The 22,050-nt window shown below is 58.1% G+C and overlaps 1 protein-coding gene across 1 annotated transcript; it reads right to left on the bottom strand.

Annotated features, from left to right (window-relative positions):
- Positions 1 to 20,397: 20,397 nt before the first annotated feature.
- CIMIP2C (ciliary microtubule inner protein 2C) lies at positions 20,398 to 22,050 on the bottom strand (the record flags this gene model as incomplete). The annotated part of the gene is made up of 3 exons (XM_084284507.1): positions 20,398 to 20,542; positions 21,492 to 21,604; positions 21,928 to 22,050. 3 exons carry the CDS (start codon positions 22,048 to 22,050, stop codon positions 20,398 to 20,400), a joined length of 381 nt encoding a protein of 126 aa, XP_084140633.1.

Here is a 22,050-nt window from a genome sequence, read left to right as displayed (position 1 = left end):
GTGCGATGCACGTACCTCTGCTGTCCCGAGAAGGCAGAAGCAGGAATGCTAATAACAGAGCAGCAATGTAAATAGCCAGCGCTGCAGTCAAAACAAGGAGCCCCGCGCCTGCACGCAACGCGCCAGGTCACGGCCCCGGGCTCACAGAGGGGGCTGGGGGGGCTGGAGGGCTCCAAAAACCCCAGTAGGGACAGGGACAGGGACACGGGTGGCACCGGTGGCTCATTTTGGCCCAGTCACCTCCGGGATGCAGGAGGTGATGTCTGGAGGGACCCCGGCTCCCGGCACCGCAGGGAGGAGGCTGCGGCACGGTGCTGCTCGCCTCCTGGTCCCATTCCTCAAATCTTTCTGCCCGTTGTCAGGACACCCTGGGGTTTCAGCTCCCTTCCTGGAGTTTTTTACCGAGCCCCCGTCTGGCTCCTGGCCCTGGATGAGCTCCGGAGCTGACCCTCTGCAGGGAGCAGGATCCCCCCGGCACTGCGCTTGGGGACCAGCGGCGGTGCACCCCTCCAAGTGGCACCCTAGGGTGCTGCCGGGCCTGCTCAGCACCTCATCCTTGCTCGGACATCCAGGGATTGCTCTGAAAAGCCTGGGAAATGCAGGGAGAGCTGGTGCCAGCGCCGTGCCCTGCACCAGCTGGGTGCTGGCTCTGAGCAGCCGGGGGCTGGTGGTGCCGCAGGTGAGTCACAGGCACAGGGAAAAAAATGAAAATTAAAACCTGTCATCGGCTCGTCCTGCTGGGGACAGGGGCTGGGAGCCAGGGGCTGTCCAGGAGGGAATGGAAACGTCTGAGTTTGGCTTGTAAATTGGGGGAAAAAACAAAAAAGAGAGGGATTGTTTGGGGATGTGGCACAAACCACCGGGGACACACAGAGAGCGCTTCTCTGGTGGCCAGAAGAGCAGAGGGGTGAATGCAGCCTGCAGGGAGCTGGGGAGCTCGGTGGTTTGTGGGGTAAAAGGGGCTGTGAGCACTGGGGTTAAAGCCCTCTTCTTGTCCTGAATGCTCTTGGAATGGTTGGGAGGGACTCCTGGAGGCTCCAGCCCTGGCACCTCCTGGTTAACCCGGCCTTGAAATCCCTCTGTGAGGGACCTCGGGTGCTCCAGGCCAACCATTTACCCTTCTTTTAGAAAAAAAACCCTTTACCTTGCACCTCCCTTCTGCATTTCAAGGCTGGGCTCTCCTCCTGGCCGCGACACCACGCCATATTCCAATTTTCAGACGAATTTCCCATATCTGAACCCCAGGGCGGTGCCTCCCTGGCGCTGTCCCTACACGAGAGCAACCCCCCGTCCCTTTTTGGGGACTGCTGGAGGTGATGAGAGCGAAGGCACCGGTGAAACCAGGAGGGATCTCGGTGCCCCAGCACCGGTGACTGCAGGGGAACGCGGGGCTCAGCACCACGAGGGCGCACGAACTCCGTGCCCTGCAGGCACCGATGCTTGGAGCAGGCACCGGAGAGCCCGAGAGCCTCCAGTGCCTGGTGTGACAGCAGAGGAACGAGCTCCGAGCAAATCCAATTTCCTCCGGAGAGCAAAAACAACCCCTGACAGGCGAGGGAACAGCACGGCCCCCAGCTGCTGCTCCCCCCGAGGACGCGACGGACCCCGGTGCGCGCACCCTGCATCCCCTCGGCACCACGGGGCCACCATCCCCGGAGGTCACGGGGACCTTTTGCTGTCCCCTAAACCCCAGAATTAATAATAACGGATCCCAAACCCCCCCGGGAGGCAAGGCCAGGAGATGCCAGGCGCTGTCAACCCCCTCTCCTTGCCCGTTTCTGGCTGCATCACGCTCAGGAAATTGGCTGCGGGCGCGGTGCAGAGGCACAGCTGCTTTTCGGGGGCCTGGGCGAGGCTGATTGCATTACACCGCGGCCAGCCTGTGCCCGGAGGAGCAGGGGGAGCAGGGGGAGCAGGAGGGGAGCGGGCAGCAGGGATCTGCAGCCCCACGGACCCACAAATCCAGGTCCCAGCCTGGGAACAGAGTGGGCAGAGCACCCGGAGCAGTGCGCATCTCGGCCAGGCAGGGGGAACGAGGGGGAGCTGCTCCTGGTGCCTTCCCCGAGCGTTTCATCATCTGCTCCTTTGATTTGTGTCTTCTTAGGGTGCCCACAACGCCCGGGCTGCAGTTTGGTGTTTTCCCACCTAATGACAGGCAGAAATGAACCAAAAAGCAGCCCCCAGCAGGTAGCGGGCGCCGTGCCGGAGAGGGAGCCGCCGGGAGCGCAGCCTCTCCGCCTGCCCCCGCTTCCCCGGGAGCCTTTTTGCAATTTGGGGACCAGGAAATCCGAATTGTTAAGCACGAGGCGCTGCGGTGCTCCTCCTCGGGGCCAGCAGCTTTCGCCTCCCAGCTGAGGTTTTTGCAGGTAAAGCCCCCGCTCCTGCAGGCGGTGCGTCTCACGGACCCAACCTCAGCTGCTCTGAGTCCTGGGGGGGCTCCACCCCAAAACAGACCTGCCTCCAGCCCCACACGGGCGTCCTATATGGCCAGAAGACCCCCATACAATTTGGATACCTCACCTCTCCCCCAAAACGCCTCCCCCAGCTGCTCCATGGCACCAGCAGGCTGCGTGGCGCAGCCCCAGGACGCTCTGACAGAGGCTGCCCATGCACGGGGGGGGGCCCCCACCCCAATAGGATTGCCCTGGGGAGGGGCAGGGAGCCCCCCTCTGCCCTGATTAGGGTTTTTTTGGAGCATAATAGGTTTTTTTTTCACACAAAAGGGCCAGCACCAGGAGAGGAAAAGGGAACCCCGGAGGGCGAGCGCCCACCCGAGCGCACCCACGCTGGGCACCCTCCCGTCCCCATCCCCGTCCTTGTCCCCCCCCCCAAAAAAAACCCTCTTTGTCTTGACGGGAAGGGATCGGAAGAAGCCGGCGCAAAGTGCTATTTTAAGGGGCACAACCTAATGCGCAAAAAAGCCCGCTTTTCTGCCAAAATGGCCCCGCAGCGCTCGGCCTCCCCGCCGCGGGGCCCCATGCCCAAGTTAGGCGAAAGTATTCGGCGCCGCCGGCCGCCGCGGGGCTTTTCGCCACCCCAAAAAGCCTGTCACCCTGTGGCGGCGGTGGCCCTACAGGGACGTGGTGGTGGCCCCCCTTCCCGTGCCACCCCCAAGGGTCCCGCGGGGGATGGATGGTGGCGGCGCGGGGAGCAAGGCTGGGGCTGGCCCCGTGGCCTTGGCCCCGTGGCCTTGTCACCGTCCCCGTGCCCTTGTCCCTGTCCCTGTGTCCTTGTTCCCATCCCTGTATCCTTGTCCTCGTCCCCAAACCCGTGTCCCTGTCCCTGTGCCCTTGTGCCTGTCCCCATAACCTTGTCCCCATGACCTTGTCCCTATCCCCGTGCCCTTGTCCCCATCTCCAAGCCCATGTCCCCGTCCCCATGCCCTTGTCTCTGTCCCTGTGCCCTTGTGCTCATCCCCGTGCCCCTGTCCTCATCCCTGTGACCTTGTCCCTGTCCCCTTGTCCCCATCCCCGTATCCTTGTCCCCATCCCTGTGCCCTTGTCCCCATACCCATGCCCTTGTTCCTGTCCCCTTGTCCCTGTTCCCTTGTCCCCTTCCCCTTGTCTCCATTCCCTTGTCCCCATCCCCATGCCCTTGTCCTCATCCCCGTCACCTTGTCCCTGTCCCCTTGTCCCCTTCCCCTTGTCCCCATCCTCTTGTCCCCATCCCAATCACCTTGTCCCCATCCCTGTGTCCCCATCCCCATCCTCTTGTCCCCATCCCCGTGCCCTTGTCCCCATCTCCAAGCCCTTGTCCCCGTGCCCATGCCCTTGTCCCTGTCCCCTTGTCCCTGTGCCCTTGTCCCTGTTTTTGTCTCCATCCATGTGCCATTGTCCCCATCCCCATGTCCTTGTCCCCATTTGCGTGTCCTTGTCCCTGTCCCCTTGTCCCCATCCCCTTGTCCCCATCTCCATGCCCTTGTTCCCATTCCTGTCCCCTTGTCCCCATCCCCGTATCCTTGTCCCCATCCCTGTGCCCTTGTCCCTGTCCCTGTGCCCTTGTGCCCGTCCCCATAACCTTGTCCCTGTGTCCTTGTTCCCATCCACATGACCTTGTCCCCATCCCTGTGTCCCCATCCCTGTCTCCTTGTCCCCATCCCCATGCCCTTGTCCTCATCCCTGTGACCATGTCCCTGTCCCCTTGTCCCCTTCCCCTTGTCCCCATCCTCTTGTCCCCATCCCAATCCCCTTGTCCCCGTCCCTGTGTCCTTGTCTCCATCTCCGTGCCCTTGTCCCCGTGCCCATGCCCTTGTTCCTGTGCCCTTGTCCCCATCCCCTTGTCCCCATCTCTGTGCCCTTGTCCCCATCCCCGTGCCCTTGTCCCCATCCCAATGCCTTTGTCCCTGTCCCCTTGTCCCCATCCCCATCCCCTTGTCCCCATCCCAATCACCTTGTCCCCATGCCCTTGTCCCCAACCCCATGACCTTGTCTCTGTGCCCTTGTCTCCATCCCTGTGACCTTGTCCCTGCGCCCATCCCCTTGTCCCCATCCCCGTGTCCTTGTCCCCATCCCTGTGCCCTTGTCCCCATGCCCTTGTCTCCATCCCTGTGCCCTTGTCCCCATCCCATTGTCCCCATCCCATTGTCCCCATCCCCTTGTCCCCATCCCCGTGCCCTTGTCCCCATCCCTCTACCCTTGTCCCCATGCCCTTGTCCCCATCCTGCCACCAGGAACACATCACCCACACGGTGCCGGGGTGGTCTCGTGGCTTTAGGATCAACTCCCAGCCCCACGGGGCTCCGGGGACCCCACACCAACCTCCCCATGCCCAGCCCCATCTGGGGCTCTCCATATAGGATGAGGAGCAGAAACCCTTCAGGATCCTGCCTCCTTCCCCAAATTTACTGCGTCTCGCTGCGCCCCAGGGCACTGGCGCTGAGCCCTGAGAGCACCCAGTCCTTAATGACCCAAATGAGGTTAATTAGCGCCCGCAGGATCCCCGGGGAGCAGGGGCAGCGGGTCGTGGGGCAGCATCACCCCAACTTTACGAGAAATTTGGGTTTTTCCTCCGTTTTTCAGCACGGTGAGGGGGTCACCGGCGCGCTCTGCTTGCGACTTTCCTTGAAAAAAATCCCATCGTGTTTCTTCCTGGGGTGTTTTATTTATTTATTTTTATTTATTTTAATTAATTTATTTTTTTAAGCTTGCCATCTGCCAGCGTCTGCTCGCCCCTGCTCCTGCTGCCGAGCGTTTGGACGGGGAAAATAAAAACGCCAAAAACACGGGGCAGGGGGATAAATAATTCATGGGGCAGGGACTGAACCAAAATAACACTTTCTTTGGCCAAATCGTGCCACCTCCTCCTCCTTCTTTGGGTGGCCCCAAAGGTGTCCGAGCCCCCCAGCTCCCACCCCGGAGAGCAAGCAGCTCGTTAGTGCTCCCTAATTGCCTTTCAGCCAATTTTTGTTTTTTTTTTTTTATCCCTTAATCCAGGGGTGGATTTATTTACCAAGCCTGACCCTGGGGGCTTCAGCTGGGGGTTTCCCTTCATCATTTTGGTTTTATTTTCGGCGTTTTTTGGGGTGATGTGAACGGAGAGCAGAACAGGTCCCCGTAGGCACCCAGGGGGTGAACCCCCCGCTTCCAGCCTTCCTCCTGGGCCCTCACCATCCTCCTCCTCCTCCCCCAGGACCCGGTTTTTTATTTCGGTGGGGGCTGGAGGAGGGAAATGGAGCGGGACACGTGCTGGCCGTGCCTGCTGACCGCAGTCACAGGCTCGTTTTAGCTCGGACGAGGTGCCAGGGCATTGTCAGCAAGGAGAAAGGGACAGCGAGGGGACAACGGGCTGGCTGCTGAGGGGTGGCCGAGAGATTTTGGGGCCCCCAGACGGGGGCTGTCCCCTCCGTGCCCCCTCCGTCCCTGCTGCCTGGAGCGGGGCAGGGATGGATGGATGGATGGATGGATGGATGGATGGATGGATGGATGGATGGATGGATGCAGGAGCCGGGGTGGGATGCTCAGCATCCCGGTACCCAGCACAAATCCTGTCCTGATCTCCTAAGACCTTGCCCCAAAACGATGCTGCAGCCCTCGGGCATCCACACACCGAAAAAGAGCCTTTTTTTTTTGCTGCATCCTTGGGAAATCTGCCCCAAAATTATATCTGGAGCGCTGAAGGCTTCTATTTATTTATCTTTTTTTTTTTTTTTTTATCCTAAGCAACACAATCCGCCAGGTCCTGCACGCGGGGGCTTACCCAGCTGCTGCTGCCCGTCTCGCTGGCACCAAGGGACAAGGAAAGGGTCACGGCCGTGAAACAGGACACCGGCAGGACACCCGGTGTCTGGAGGGGAAATAAACCCTCTGGAGGGGAGAATAAACCCCCTGGAGTGGGAATAAATCCTCTGGAGTGGGAATAAATCCCCTGGAGAGGGAATAAACCATCCTGGGGTATGGCACGCCGCCCGCTGCTCCCAGTGTCCTGGCCCTTCCTTGGGCTTGGCACCTCCGAGGCAAGGAGCGATGTTTTAGGAAGGGAAATGAAAAATCTGGCTCTTCCCAGCAAGGCACTGGGTTTTTTTTCCTTGTCAGGTGTCGGGCTGGGTCTGTCACTGGGCTCGGGATCCTTCTACCTGGGGGAAAAGAGAGAGGAGAGTTTGTCGGGTGGCGGAGCTTGGGCACAGGGGGCTGTGGTTTGGCCCCTTGGATAACAAATTTCCGTCTTTATTAATGAAGGGAAGAGTCGTAAGCAGTGATTTGCACTTGACCCACGTCCAGACAGCTCCTTGCAGGGCTCCCTGGGTGTCGATGAGCCCCATGGGCACCAGCACCCCACACCATGCCCCGCAGCCCTGCTGCTCCCCGCTCAGCCTGGTGCAGGGAGCCACCAGCCCTGCCAACAGAGGATTGCCCAGCCACAGCACCCCAGCTCCTTCCAAATTAATTCCTCCAGCCCCCAGGAGGTGCAGGCAGAGGCAGGGAGAGCACGCCCCGCTATCAGCCCTGCCAGGTGGCTGATGGAAAGCTGCGATTGCCACAGCAGGTCCCCAAAATGCAATTAGTGCCCTTAAAACAGCAGCTCCACGAGGCTCCAGCTTCCAGGGGGCAGCGTTGGAGGGCAAGGCTTGGCTGGCTGGATGGGGGGGAGCCTGCAGATAACGCCCCGGCGGTGACGTTGGAGAGGTTTGCAGGGGGAGGAAGATTTTGGGGAGCTCAGAGCAGGGGTATCACAGCCCACATCTGCTTTGGAGCTGCTGGAGGGTGGCAGGAGAGGGGCTGAGGCCACCCAGCCACGCAGAGAGCACCTCGGTGCGCCCCCATCCTGCCCCCTCTGCGCCCCTTTCCCCCCGCGGACGGGCACAGAGCTCGGATGTGGGGCACGCAGGAGAGCTTGGGGCCCACATCTCCCTTTGGATCGAACAAAATGAGGGCACAAATTGCTCATCACCTGCTTTTCCCTTCCCCATTCTGTATTAAAACCCCTCCATCCCTTCCCCTTCCCACGGCAGAGCGCACCGGGCCAGCTCCGCGTGGCTCTAATTGCAGCTCTGCTCCGTGTCAGCCTCTTGGCTGCTCTCAAAGATCACGAGGAATTGATTTTTATTATTTTTTTTTTATTATTATTTTTTGCCCGCGAAGCACTCAAAAGGGCTTATTTTTAAATTCCGCTTTCCTCTAAAGCATCCCATTTTTCTTCCTGCCCAATTTAGATCCTCGGATAAACAGGATTACCCTGCGCGGGTAATAAATATCCCTGACCCCATCCGAGCCCTTCGAGGTGGGTTCGTGGTGCTCTGGCTCCTGTCTGGCTGCGCGGGGAGAATAATTAACACCACGGCCAGCAGTGCAGGAAGGTAAAAGGAACTGTGAGATCCAGGCATTCAAAAGGAGGTTTAAATACCCAAAGTCTGGCTGCGGGACCTGGTGCCATTTGGGCACGTCTGGGTCCCGAAGGTCCCAGGACCTGGCTGGCAGCGGGCAGGAGATTTTTTTCCACGAGCTGCAGCTACACCTCATCGTGGATTGGTTTTAGGGTCTCCTTCTCTTTCTCTGTCCCTTTTTGGAGCAAAGACACACAAAGGAGGCATCGTCTGGGCTGGTTTCATGCCAGCCCTATCTCCTCTCCGGGGCCAGGGGAAGAGCATCCTATAAAAAGGCTGTGGCGTTGGGTTTGTGCCCAGGGCTGGGACACTTCTCTTGATCCCACACTCCTTGGGATCCCTGCCCCTTCCACGGGACCTCTTGGAGCCTGGTTTGCTCCTTCCACCCACCTCGTTTTGTTTTTTTTGGGTGTCGGTGGTGGGCAGCAGCGCTGTTGGCACCGCGAGGGGCTCTGCTCCCTTCCCACGTTTCCAACCCCATGCATCTGGAGAGGGTTTTGGGGAAGCTCCAGGACTTGTGGTATGGATGCAGGACTCTTGGTGTCACGTTGGAGCCACATCCAGCCCCTGCCTGCCCGAAAACCTCGAGTGGAGACAGGATGCAGAGCCTGGACCCCATCCAACCCTAACATGGACTTTTCGTGGAGAGCAGAAGGTGCTGGCCTGGAGAAGACACCCCACACTGTGTCCTACAAGCTCTGGCCGTGTCCCAGCCCCTTTAACCTTGGGTTTCACCTCTGTGCATGCTTGCACACCGGGGCAACGCTGCCCACCCCCTTTTGATCCGCTCTCCCAAGCGCCACGGCGAAGTTTTCCTCGCAAAGCGATCGATAAGGAGCTGCCTGAGCCGTGCTGTGTTGGGGTAATAGCATTAGGGAGTCCGGGGGGAATGAAGGAAATAACAACTGGCTTTATTAAAGGGCTTAATTACATTACAGGGGCAGGATGGTTTTAAGCTCCAGTCCCGAGCTCTCGGGGAGGGATGCGCAGCGGCAGCAGCGAGCGCACAGCCCAAAACCTCGCAGGGCTCCTTGGAAAAGCTCAGCACGGGGTGCTGACATGGATCGAGGCTCCCATGACCAAGTGAACCTTCAAAATGTGTGCCCCCACCTGGGTGAAAAAGTGCAGAATCGGGGCATTTCAGGGATGAAGAAAGAGCTGCGCCCGGTGCAGCTCTGGGCACGCAGCGGCCACGAGGATATTGCTGGCAAAACAAGGGGAAATGTCTGGCAGGTCCCAGCACCCACGCAAAGCCCTGGGATTGCTCTCCCTCGGAGGCCAAACAGCAACGGGGAGGCTGCTTCGTCTCCAGGACACCACGGGGGGAGAGCTGGGATGCTGGCCCCGAACGGCGGCGGTGCCATAAACGCGCTGGCAGGAGCGGCGAGGGACATCTGCCGAAGACACGTAATTGAATTTTATGGCAGCGAGTGGATTAAGGGATCTGCAACCGGGCTGGGGGGGTGGAAATCACAGCAGAGCAAGGCTGTGGAGATGGAGAGATGAATCCCGGGAGGGCAGGAGCTGAAAGGAACTGAAATATCTGGGAGGCAGCAAGTTGGGGATCCTGCGTGCGCAGCTTGGATGGCGCTGCCTGCCTTCCTGCCTCTGTAGGGGTTGTGGAAAAAAATATGGGGCCATCCGAGCCTTTTTCGGCCTCTTTTGGTGAGGTTTGCCAGCACCTTTTGAGAGCCAGAGGCTTGAGACTTCAGACGTTTCAGGGATGGAGACGCTTCATGTCTCATCACAATTACAAGATCGGTTTTAGGGGCTCACACCAAAGGTCGCCCCTGCCCTGGATGCTGCCCCAGGGCGCACGGGGCTGATATTTCTGGCTTCCAGACACTCCTGGCAGCCAGAGGAAGGTCTCAGATGTTGCATAAAGGACCCGGGGGCTCTTGCAGACCACCGTGCTGAGCAGAAATCGGGGACCCAGGGATCAGCCCGGCTCTGTCCTGACCCCACGTACGGGTCTCACATCTCGCAGCGCCATCCATGGCGCCACGCGGTGACGGGCACCACGTGTGGCATTTCCCTGTTTGCTTTCCAAGCCTCTTATCTTCCCCCCCGGGTTGAAAGTCCAGCCTCTTCAGATGGCACCGGGGCGTGCATCTGCCAGGTAATTCACCTGGATGCAGGACGGGGGAAGGCAACCAGGAGAGATAAGGGGGCTGAGAGAGGAGCCCGCCCCATCAATAAGCAGAAATGAGCACCACGGGGGGGGCAGGGGGCCAGGTTGTCTTGTTATCAGCTTAAGAGTGAGCGGAGATAAGCTGCAAACAATTAAATGAGGGCTGTGAGTTGCATGGTGCTCATAATGTGAGCCTGGATATGCTCAGCTCGGGCTCCTCTCCCCCAAATTTGCCCCCGCTGATGCCAGCAGGGGTGGCTCAGGGCAAGCCCCTAGGAGCAGGGGGGTCGCCTCGTGGTCTCCTCCACTTCTCCCTCCCTGAAACACAGTAAAAACACCAAAAAAACATCGCCGTGCCCCCGCTCTCAGACATCTGTTGCTGGGGGCAAAGAGCATCCTACGTGCACCTTCCTCCCACCCCATCCATCCTTGTCTTCCTCGGTACAAAAGGGGCCTTCCGAGGTGGTCTTGGATCTTCCTGCATCACAAGGCAAACTATTTTCCTTTATTAAGGGTCTCTGAAAGGGGTTCCTCATGCTTTAAATGTATTTATTTTGGGGACAGGAGGGCCTGCATCGGTCTGCGGTGCCTCTGGGCTCACAGCTCCCCGGTGGTCATGGCACAGGGGGGCTGCCTTCCTCTTCTGGCAGGCTGGATCTGGAAAAAGGGCCTCAAAAATAGGGGCCGAATTCATTCTGGTTCTGGAGACGGGGTGGGGTGAGATGAAATGGGATGAGACAAGATGGGGTGAGGTGAGAGGGTGAGAGGAGACGGTGCTGGGCATCACAGGGACCTTGAGCAGAGGACCCCATGGGCCCATGCCATCCTATAACACACACACAAACCCCAAAAAGACAGAATCTGCAGCAGCTGCAAAGCAAAATCCCAAAACTGGCTGGGCGCTGGAGCAGGAGGAGGACCCCTTGTCCTGAGGGATATCGCAGCTCCCCCAGGCACCTGCAGGACACCCGGCCAAACACCCCAAACCAGGAATCCCTTCCCAGCAGGACCAAACAGTGAGAGAACTGAATTCTGGAGGAAAAATTTGTCCTGGTCCCATTTTCCCCTGGTTTCCCCTGCGCTCAGCGCCCAGCAGGCAGGAGTGCCGTGTGGGAGCAGGCTGGAGCCCTGCTCCGACAAAGAGGGGAATTTAATTGCTTCGTTACCAAATACTGGATGACAAAATAATAGCCCTGCACAGTTTCATTCCCCTGAATGAAAACATCTCAGGGAAGCTGTGATCTATTTCATTTTTATTTTTATTTTTATTTTTTTTTCCTTCTCTCTCGCGCTCCTCGGCGGCTCATGCGTCTGCCCAACAACAATTGAATTAGGAGAGACCTCGCTCCCTTCCACACACGGAGGAGCAGCAAAACAGAAGGAGAACAGCAGTTGCATGAAATTATCTCAGCCCAGCCTCTTCGGAGAGGGAGAGGTCCAAGGGGGTGCTCTCCTCCCTGCGCTTTGTGCTGGGTTTGGGGACGCGAAGGGGCTCTGGTTGTGCACGGGGTGCGCATGGGGTGCAAGCTGCCTGATGCTCCCTTGTTCTCCTTGCCCCCAAATATTCTTTTTACATTATTAAATGGAAATAATGGCCGGGGTTGCGTGGTTGAAAGGACCTTGCTCACCTCTTTGAGCCTTGAAGGATAATTTGGCTTTAAGCTTGCTGCCACCCCTACATCTGTGCTTGGAGAGCATCGCCCAGGTCCCCTCTGCTGCCTCCCCGGAGCACACACAGCAGCAGGTCGTTCTGCACTGCTTGGATGGACATATCAGGACCCCAAAATCTCACGGGGTCCCCCCAAAATCCCTTCCCACCTCCAAGCCCTGCCTGGTGCCATCCCCAAGCGAGGAGAGCCCTGAGTCACGGTCTGGGCACAGGCAGTGCGTGCAAGCGCCCCGGTTCCTCGTGTGGCCCAGCTCCTCCCAGCTTTTATCTCCAACACAGTGTGGGAAGGAGCCCCCGAGGACCTTTTTATTGCATTTCCTTGGAAATTTCACTGCCCAAATGTGGTCGATGACTGAGCGAATGCAGGCAGGCTACGCCGGGGCCAGAGAGGCCAAGGAGCGCCGGCGAGTCCAAGCGACACACTAAAAGGGCAGCGCTTACCCATCCGCTTCCCCGCAGGGATTAATTCCTCCACGTACAACTGTCAGAGCATTACTCAGCCCGCCGGTGCTTGCCACACGCAGACGTTCAGGATTAATCCCGGGACAGAGCTGGGAGAGTTTTTTTTTGGCACCGTTTCGGAGCTGTTTCCCCACGCTCCGTCGCTGGGGTGCTGCTGGGACTGGGGAGCGGGGTGGGAGCGGGCACTGGGGTGACTCCTGCAATCCCAGCTGGGAGTGGAGATTTTTTTGGGCAGGTGGTGCTAGCATTCCTCCTCCGTTTCCAAGCACTTTCTGGGAATGACTCAACGCCCACGAGCCCATCCATCAGCCTGTCCTCCAGCCGCCCGGGGAGGAAATGGATGCAGCGGGTGAGGGCTGCTCGGCTTTGCTAAAAGCACATCCATCTTCCAGCCTCGCTCGGTGCCTGGGGGACGGGGACGGGGCAGAGAAAGGCTGGAACAGGAGCTGGAGGCACCGAGGAGAGGATTCAGACCAGGATTTTTCTCAGGGGAAGGCGTGCTTTCCGTGCACAGGAGCCCAAGATGAGCCGAGGTCTGCATTTTGTGCCATCCCCTGCCCCTTGTGTCGTGGGGCTCCAGCTCTCTAAGCCAGTAAATGCTTTGTTTTCTCCATCTCCCACAAGAAAAGCTTCTCACCTCAAGGCAAAACCACCTGCCTGCCCCTTCATCTCCCCCAAACCCAGCAGGACCCCAGCGGTCGGGGTAAACGAGGTGGGTTTATCCGCGCTGCTGGCCCATTTGGGATGGATCTTCCCATTTATCGCTGCTGGGAGCAAGTTTGCACCCTGGTTTGTGTTTAGGGTAAGTGTGATCCATGCCCCTTGCTCATCAGTTCATCACGGGGGAAACAAATGTTTTATTTTACTCCCACCCAACCCATTGCCCCTGGCAGCAGACCTCGGAGGATGCCGTAATGGAGCGGAGGATGCTAACAGGAGCGATGCTGAGCAGAGCAGGGTGAGTGGGGGATAATTGGGTTTAGTAACCAAACTGACGAGTCAAAAATTAAAGTTATTCCCTGAATAAGGAAATTCATTAAGCCCCAGCACCCCCACCACCCGCAGCCCCCGGGCTACCGCAGTGGGTGAGCTCAGCTTGGCCACGACACCTCCAGAGGGGCACACAGGAGCCTTGTATCTCGGCACAAAACTCATTTTACGCTTCCCATCACGAGTCTGGGCTTTAGCAAGTCCCCCACTGCCCACACAGAGCAGCAGCAGCCGTGCAGGCAGCCCAACGAGTGCAGCAAAGCTGGGGCCGGACGCTGACCCATCCCCTGTGTTACCTCGGAGGGATTACATATGCAGAACATGCAGCCATATCTCCTATTTTTAATTTATTATTATTTTTTTTTTTATTTTTTCCCTTTGTCATTTCCCTTTTCAATCATTCTGCATGCTTTAGGGATTAAGAGCCCGGTTAGCAAAACCCCACATTACACACATCTCACGTCCCCGGGAGAGAGGACGCGCCGCCGCCTGGACGCCCCGAGAATAATGCGCCTGTTTTGTTTTATTTTATTATTTTATTTTATTTTATTTTATTATCAGGGAAAACTACACATGTAGAGATTACGGAAACGCCGCTGCCTGGTGTGCCCGGTGGGGAGGGAAGCGCTGGCTCCTGCTCCTGCAGCAGGGCTGATGGATGGATTGCTCCCCGCCCGGCGCCGCTCGGTACTGTCAGCGCTCGGAGAAAGCCCTAAATCCTCCCGTGGGGGCATGATGGGGGGCCCAGGTGGCTTATTATGGGCTGGCGGGGACATTGAGCCACCCAGGGTTTGAGGTGGCTGCATACGAGGTGGAATTTTTGGGGGGGGACCCCACCAGTGCCACCACCCCTAAGGGAAGGGGACGCAGCTCCGGAGGGCTCCGGCTCTTGTGGGGGTCTCCAAACCTGCAGAGGGGGCTCCTGATGGAGCTGGGGGGGTTGCTGGAGGAGAGGAAGCTCTACAGATTTATTTTGTTTTTTTTTTTCTAGCTGGGATCTTCTGATCCTGTTGGCATTCCCGGCCTGTCCCTGCTGCAGTGGCTCAGCTGAGCCGGCCGCCTGCTGCTGGCTGCCGATCGCCCTGCTGATAATTTCATTCCGTCCCCTTCACGCTGGTGATCTGAGAAAGCAAAATGTTTTTTCCTGCTGCAAACCCTTCGCCGTGCTCCTGGTTCCTTGTTCTTGGCTCCCAGTTTCCATCTCCCAGCTCCCAGTTCCCAGTTCCCAGTCCCCAGTTCCCAGCTCCCAGTCCCCAGCCCCGGCTCTGCTGCTCGCCCTGCCTTTCTGCAGGCCCCCTAAATATTTTGGGAGCTTTTGCCCCAAAGCTAAAAGATTCCAGACAGGAAGGGAAGGAACCAGGGACGTACCCTGATCCCATGCCAGGGGTTATCCTCTGCCACAGCAGCCCCACAGGGGACTTGGCCACCAGCTCACATCACCCCCAAACCCCTGAACATCTGCCGAAACCAGGAAGGATTTACCAGGATTTCCTCTCCCCTCTGGGCTTGAAATACAAATGAATCGTGCTGAGGATTCAGGCCTTTTCACATCTTTCCTCTTGCTTTTTTTTTCCCCCTTTTTTCCCCTCCTCCTTTGTAGTTTCTCCAGCTGCGGAAAAGCCGCAGAGGGGCTGTGAGAGCTGCTGGGAGGAGAGCAGAGAAGCCCTGCTGCTTGTTTGGGGACTATTCCTGGGTTTTGCTGCTTTCCCCTGCCAGCTCTGGATAAATCTGGCCCTTGTGTTTCGCTGCTTATCACGCTCCCCATCCCAGGGCGGATCTACAATCCTGGGGTTCGGGTCCCCAAACCGCTCCCCGCTGCGCATCCTCGTGCACCTCGTGCCCCCTGCCAGCCTGGCAAAGCGTGGGGCCGTGCAAACAGCCACCCACACGAGCTGCCCCAAATGGCACGGGGCAGAGGAAGGGAAAAAATGGGGCAAAGGATGGTGAGAGGAGAGACAAAGGCTCCGGAATTTCCTTGGGGTGCCTGTGCCCCCCCGTGCCAGCCGTGCACCCCGGGCCGTGCCACGCTCCGTGCCCCTGCTGGGAGAGAGGCTGCTCCTTTCCCCGGGATGCTGCAGCAGAAGCCAAGGACACTTTAATGATCGGTCTCGTGTAATTACTTCCCCTCGGCGGCGCAGATGGCAGGGGGTGGGGGACAGATGCTCGCCACGAGCCACGGCCCCCGGCCCCAGCTGCGTCACCGCGGGATTATGCTGCCGAGGGAAAAGCGGGGCACGTGCAAGGGGAAGGAGACGCGTTTCACTTAACGCTGCTGTTTCCCCAAACGCCACGAATTTGCCCTCAAGGGGGAGAGGAGAACCCCTTGGGGACGGATCTCTTTGGGGTTTTCCCTCCTGCAGCCCCGCACCAAAGCAAACGGCACCGAGACGCCCCCCCCCCCTTGGGGTGCTCGGTGCTGGTGCCACGCTGCTGGGGTCTTTCTGATCCATAAAAAAAAAAATAAAAAAGGTTTCTCAGAAGATGAAAAAATGAGCAACTTGACCATTTCTATCATCAGGGAGATTTATTTGTGGCAACCTGTCCAGGTTTCCTGATGCCAGCAGCATCCATCACCTGTCCGGAGCTTAAAATTTGGGAAACCAGGAGCGAAAACAGCAAATTCCTGTGCAGGAACCGTTCCTCTGTCCCAAGGAAGAGCAAAAGAGTGACGAGGGAGAAGACTGAGCTGTGCTTAAGGAATCAAACTATGGCTCTGGAGGGCTTAATTAAAACCCAAGAGCTGAGAGTATTTAGATAAGCTGTCAGCCCGCATTACGCCGGGCGCGTTTGACTTTCCTGCGTTTAATTAAAGCTATCTGCGTGAAGGGCTGCACAAGTCTCACAGCTCAACTTTACCAGCTCCTGGAAAACACGCCGTAAGAGCTGCCAGGGGCGTTGAAAGGTAAAGACAAAACAAAACTGAAAGAGGAGGAGCGCCACGTCCCCACGTGTGGCGGAGGGGCGGGTGATAGGGCGCATTTTGGGGGGCTTTGTGCTCGGTGGGTGTCGATGGAACTCCCCCCAGGAGGCTCCGGAAGGTCCCAGGGGTGTGGAGACCACCAAGGAGGCAGCAGAAAGGCCCCCGAACCTCTCCAATTTCTCCTCATTTCGGAAACTGCACACCAACCATGTGCAGAAAGTCTGGCTCTCCAACTCAACCCAACCCAACCCAACCCAACCCAACCCAACCCAACCCAAACCAGCCCAACCCAACCCAAACCAACCCAGACCAACCCAAAGCAACCCAAACCAACCCAAACCAACCCAACCCAGCAGAAGATACATTAAAATCATGCTCAAATTGCTCAAACTTGTTCTCCTTTACCTGATCTTTGAGCAAAGCCCAAACCATGAAGTTTTTTGTACAAAAAAACAGACCATATGAGGCTGAAAATGCCCGAGCTCGCCGGGACCCTTCCCAAAGTTAGGGGTTAAGTCCCACAGCCCCAGCTCAGGAGCTCAGGGATGTTTGTCCCCCAGGCAAAGCAGCCAGGACATTTCCCTGGGACTCTGCCTGCAAGGTCTCAGAGCCCGGGGATGACGCAGGAGCTCCCAGGCACGCGCCTCCAGCAGCGTCAGATTTACCCTGCCAGAGAAAAAGCAACTCCCAGGACAACAGGGAACGCTGCCTGGACTGCAGAGGCTTTTTTTTTGTTTTGTTTTGTCTTCCCCCAAAAATGAGGTTTCAAAGGAAAGGGTTTTAAGGCCAGGCTCCAAGCTGGGGTGGTCCACGGGGGTGGCAGCAGCACCTCCACGGCCCCTCCTGGAAACCTTCAGCCCCCTGCCCTGCTGCCTCCTTACCAGCAACCCTCCTGCTTCCTCCTGCATTAATCTGTGCACTCAGGGTTGTGCCAGAAGCTTAAAAAACGAGGGAAATAGGGCTGGAAGGGTGCTTGGGGGGGTGGCAGGGTTTCTCCCCTGCTGCCCTTGGAGAGCAGCGTGCTCCTGCTGGCACCCGTCTGCCCCGTGCCCGGGCTGCGCCCTCCCTGCCTCTCATCCCCATGAAAAAAAAACAAAAAACAAAAAACACAAAAACCAAAAAAACAAAAACACATTTTTTTCATGTTGAAAGTGGGAAAACAAGCTTTTTTTTTTTTTTTTTTTAATTTTTTTTTGGATCGCCTGCTTTCCGCCCAACGCCAGGTTTGGTGCTGCTGGCGGGGCAGCCGCCCGATAACACGCATCCCCAGGCCAAAGGAGCTCGCAGACTAAACAGGGAGAGGTGGGAGGGAGCCAACAGCGCCGGCAAACGGGGTGATTCACCAAGCTGTCCTGGCAGGGACGAGGGCTGGACCGATCCCAGAAACTGGGCTGCTCCAGCTGCAGGCTGCTGGGACGAGGGGTGCCCACCTTGGAGGGGTTAGGGGGAAGCAGCCAGCTCGGTGGGAAGGGGGAGAGTGGCTGGAGTTTTTCCAAATTCCTTTGGATAACACCACTCCCTGGATCACAGCATGGTGTTTTTTTTTCATTTTTTTTGCTCTCTCGGGTTCAGCAGACCCCGGGGGCTCTGCCTGGTCCCTGCTGAGCACCCAGAGTTTGGGGACACCTTCCCAGCACCTCTCCTTCCAAGCTGCCCAGCTCAATTTCCCCATCAGGGCACCCCAACCCAGCAGCTCCTCCTCACCCCACAGCCCCCAGCAGGCTCCTCGTGGCTCCTGAAGGGCTCCTAGAGATCTGAACGCATTTTCACCCAAAAGTCCCAAACTTCTCAGGGTGTTTCAGTGCCATCTTCATCCCCTGCCCTCGTCTTTTGCTCTGGAGGGATGCACCAGCCCTTTATTCCTTTATTTCTGTATATTGCCCTTCCCTTCAGGGCAAAATCCCTTCGCCCCGTGCCAGGAGACGTGCAGCAGCCTTGCTCTGATGGGTTTTAATCCCGGACAGATAAACCATCTCCATCCCCAGATGGTGCAAGGACCCCGTTCCTTCCAGCCCCATGCAGGTCCCATATAAAGTGCAGTTCCCATACAAAATGCAGTTCCCATACAATTACAGGACCCCCAGCACCGAGACCTGGCCCCAGCGAGCCCAGGACCCCCAGGGTGCCGCAGGATCCGGATCCGACCCCGGTCCCGGTGCGCGCATCCTGCGGGGCTGCGCTGCCCTCTAACGGGAGAAGGGTTTGAAAACCTGGGGAGCTGCAGAGCCAAGGGACCTGAGCATTTTTTTTTCTTGGCACAAACCCTTTTCTACCCTTTTTTTTTTTTTTGGGAAGAAACCTGAGGTTTCTTGAATTTGCGCCTTGTTTTAGGGGGAGTTGCAAGCGCTGCGCCCTTGGCAAGCACCGCGTTTTCTGTGCCAGGATGGGCCACGGACCCGGAGAACGCCCTCAAAATAAGGCTGTGAGGGCTGTGAGCATCCTTGGAGGGGTTTGGGTGCTCGTGTGCTGCAAACACCCCAATTTCTCTTGGTTTTTAGGGGCTCACCAGGACCGGCTACACCTCTCTGGGGAGGCAGAGGTGTTCCTGGCGCTGCACGGAGCCCTGGGGAGCAGAGGGCAAAGGGCTCAAAATCTGCTGAAGCAGCTCCAACAGTTTAAAGGGTGAGGTTTAAGGCTCACAAGCCCACCCTGATGCTTCCAGGAGCATCCCATGACCCCATTTCTTACAACCAAGAGGAGAGGGTGAGATATCCCCCGTGGAAGCCCCCCGCAGGGCACCGAGCTCCATGGGGTCCCCATGCGCCAGGAGGATGCTCGTGGGGCTGAACCTGCCTTGGAAATGCTGGCCAGGGCAAAAAAATGTTGAGATTTCCTTCCTCAGAGGCATGGGGAGCTGCAAAATCCCCAGAGAGTGATGTTGGGGGGCTCAGGCTGGGGCGAGGAACTGCAGAGGGGTCTCGCAGGGCCAATAAATTTTGGTGAAAATGATGCCACGAACGATTTTTCTCTTATAGTTCAAAGAAATAGATGTCCCTCGGTGTCTGGTCTTTGTACCACCTCATCGTGTCTGCTGGCAGGTGCTAAAATCATGCACCATGCGAAGAGGAGTTTAAGGTGATTTTGGAAATGCGCTAAAATGCACAAGAACTTCCCTCGGTGTGTTCAAATCAGCTTTTGAAGTGCTGGAGCAGCCGGTCCCCATCAGCCCTTCTAATGGGGTGACACGAGCTCACAGAGGGAGTGCTGAGCTTTAAAAGGGTTATTTCGCTTCGGATGTCAGCGAGTGGGAAAAAAAAATCAATAAAAAACTGCTAAAAAAAAACACATTTCTGGGCTTTCAAACGAGCACGCACCCAGGGGGGTGCAGGTCCTCTCCAAGCTGGCTCTGCAGTGGGCAGTGGGAACGGTGCTCGGCCTGGGATATCGGGGTGGGTGTGCTGAGCATCGTCCTGAGCCCGTGCCAAATTCGACCCCAGGAGGATGTGGGAGCAGAGCAGGGCTCGTGGGAGCCCAGGGGACACCCTTGGGACACGAACACAGCTTGCAGGGCTGCTCCCTGGGGACAGCTGGGTGGCACTGCTCTGAAATGTGGCACCCGCGTCCAATTCAGCAGAAAATGTGGGTTTTTCTTGCAGAAATGGAGCAGGGATAAGGCTGTGCCCACCCCCTCGCAGCACCACGCACCATCCAGCAGCAGCAGGAGCCTCCCAGCTGCCTCCCCCCACAGAGCACCCCTGGGCTTTCCGGCCCTAAATTCCGCAGTCCTGAGCATGAAGATTTAAGGAAATGGCCTCAAATTGCCCCAAAGGAGGCTCACGTTGGATATTGGGCAGAGCTTCTTCATGGGGAGGGTGGCGAGGGAGTGGCACAGGCTGCCCAGGGCACTGGTGACGTCCCCATCCCTGGAGGATGTTTAGGAGACGTGTGGCCACGGGGACATGGTTTAATGATGGGAATGAGAAGATTTTTAAGGTCCCTTCCAACCCACCCCACCCTATGGGCCTCGGAGGGTCAGGCTGATGGCTGGACTGGATGACCTTGAAGGTCTTCTCCACCCTACATGATTCCATGAGTCCATGTTTCCATTATTTTGTGATTTCTGCTTCCCAAACCCGCCTGTTTTCCCCCATCCACTCCAGCTGGGTGCCCCCCACCTCCACCAGCAGATCCCCGGGCAGCAGGGCAGCACAGGGGCTCCTTCCCTGCCAGACGGTGACCCCATCCCACCGACCTAATCCCCTGCCCGTCCCCAATCCCAGCCAGCCTCTGACAGCCTGGAGCAGCAGGAGAAGCCCCCCGATGGGCGGCTGCCCCCTCTCCTTGGGGTCCCGCTCAGTCCCCGTGCGCACAGACCCCATCCAGCACCACCTCCCTCTGCTTCACGTTTATTTTAGGGCTCTGCCTCCCCCATCCAGGGGACCAGCTCACCACCTGGGTGCTGTCCCTCACGCTCGGTACTCGAAGAAGCTGTCCCGGACCTCCCTCTCCTCGGAGGTGACCCTTTTGCCCGAGGGGAAGGTCTGGTAGGTCCGCAGGTTCTCCGGGGACACGCGCTGCAAGTGCCACCGGGTCTTCCCGCTGAGAGGGGGGCTGCGGGGGGGGCAAGGCAGCAGGTTACCAGCTGGGCACCGAATTTCTGGGCTCTTGGGGGCTGGTGGTAAGGCTGCCAGCTGGTCCTGAAGGCAGGGAGGCAGCGGGCGTTGCGCCCAGCTTTGTTCTCCAGCACCCTTAGCAGCGCAGGAGCTGGCCGTGCGCTCTGCTCCAGGAGGAAGATGAGTGCCTGGCCCTTGTAGCAGCTGCTCCCCTCTTTGTCCTCCTTTTCCCACTCTTTTCTCCTCAAAATGGGACCGGGGAGGTGAAGGAAACCCTCCCCACTGCTGTGCACCGTCCTCATTTCAGGTGGCACAGGGCACAGCCAGCAGTGGCCAGCCCAAAGGGGCGCAGCGTGCAGCGTGGGGGCAAAGTGCTCCGTGCCCACCCATTAACCGCAGGGTTAAGCAGCTTTTTGGGGCTCCACACCCAAAATTTAAGGAATCTGTGGGCTTCCAGGCTTGGTCAATCCATGCCAATGCTCCCAGGGGCTCTAGGGACCAGGAGGGTGCTGTGCCTTCGGGTTGTCCGAAATCTTTTTATCTTTACGCACCAACAGGGGCGAGCTTCACCCCGAGGGGCTCAACGAGGGCCCCCCAAGGAGAGGCAGTGAGCGGGGTGGGTTTGTCTGCAAGGGATAAAGGGGATGCCACGATCATCCTCCCAGCAGAGAGGGGTGAGGAGAGGTGGGATGGGATGGGCAGAGGGGCTGGGGGACCCGTGGTGCCCAGGAGCCCCCCTGACTGGTGCCAGTGGCACAAATTGCTGCTTGAGTAACACAGGGCGAGTTTTGCCTTTCAGCTTTTCTGCCCTCCTCTCATCTCCAGGACCTATTTTTTGGAGGTAGCTGCTTGGCAGGGGGCTGGAGCAGCCGAGCAGAGGACCCCCAGCTCTCCCCACACCCCTCAGGCTGGGTCCCAGCGCCCTGGGGCGTCCCCTGGGTACTCACAGGTCCAGCGGGTGCGGGTATCTCTCCATCTCCTTCACGGGCAGCACAAAGTAGGGGACAGGGTAAAGCGTCCCGGTCTTGTCCTGGTAAAACTCACGGTGCTGCTGGGCCAGCTGGGGGCAAAACCAAAATTGTGCGGGGCTCCGGGCAAGCAGTGCAGCCCCCCAACAACCCTTATTTGCAGCAGGATTTCAAGGTGTCAATAAGCAAACCCACCGCTGTCACCTCCACCCCCTAACGGCACAGGAGGAGCTCCTGCTGCCTCTTGGGCACCAATTTATCCCTGGTACTGCGCACACAGGTCCCTGCCTGCGGGATGATGCACCTCAGACAGTCCCTGCTGCGTTCAAAACCCCCCCAAAAAAAACAAAAAAAAACAAAAATGGGAGCAGTGCAAGCTCCAGCTGCACGCTTGCAGTAGCCACGCAGTCCCCACCTGGTAAAATTTGCCCAGCTCCAGGGCCCGGCCCCCATCCAGGTCGAAGCGGGTGCGCAGCGGGGTGCGGGGCACCTCCTCCGGGTAGGGCGCAGGGGGCTGGGGGCTCCGCGGCTGTGCCAT

This window comes from Netta rufina, assembly GCF_964035555.1.
Source record: "Netta rufina genome assembly, chromosome: 3".
Classification (NCBI taxonomy): Eukaryota; Metazoa; Chordata; class Aves; order Anseriformes; family Anatidae; genus Netta; species Netta rufina.
The sequence above is the reverse complement of the archived record's forward strand: the minus strand, read 5'-3'. Positions and strand labels throughout refer to the sequence as shown.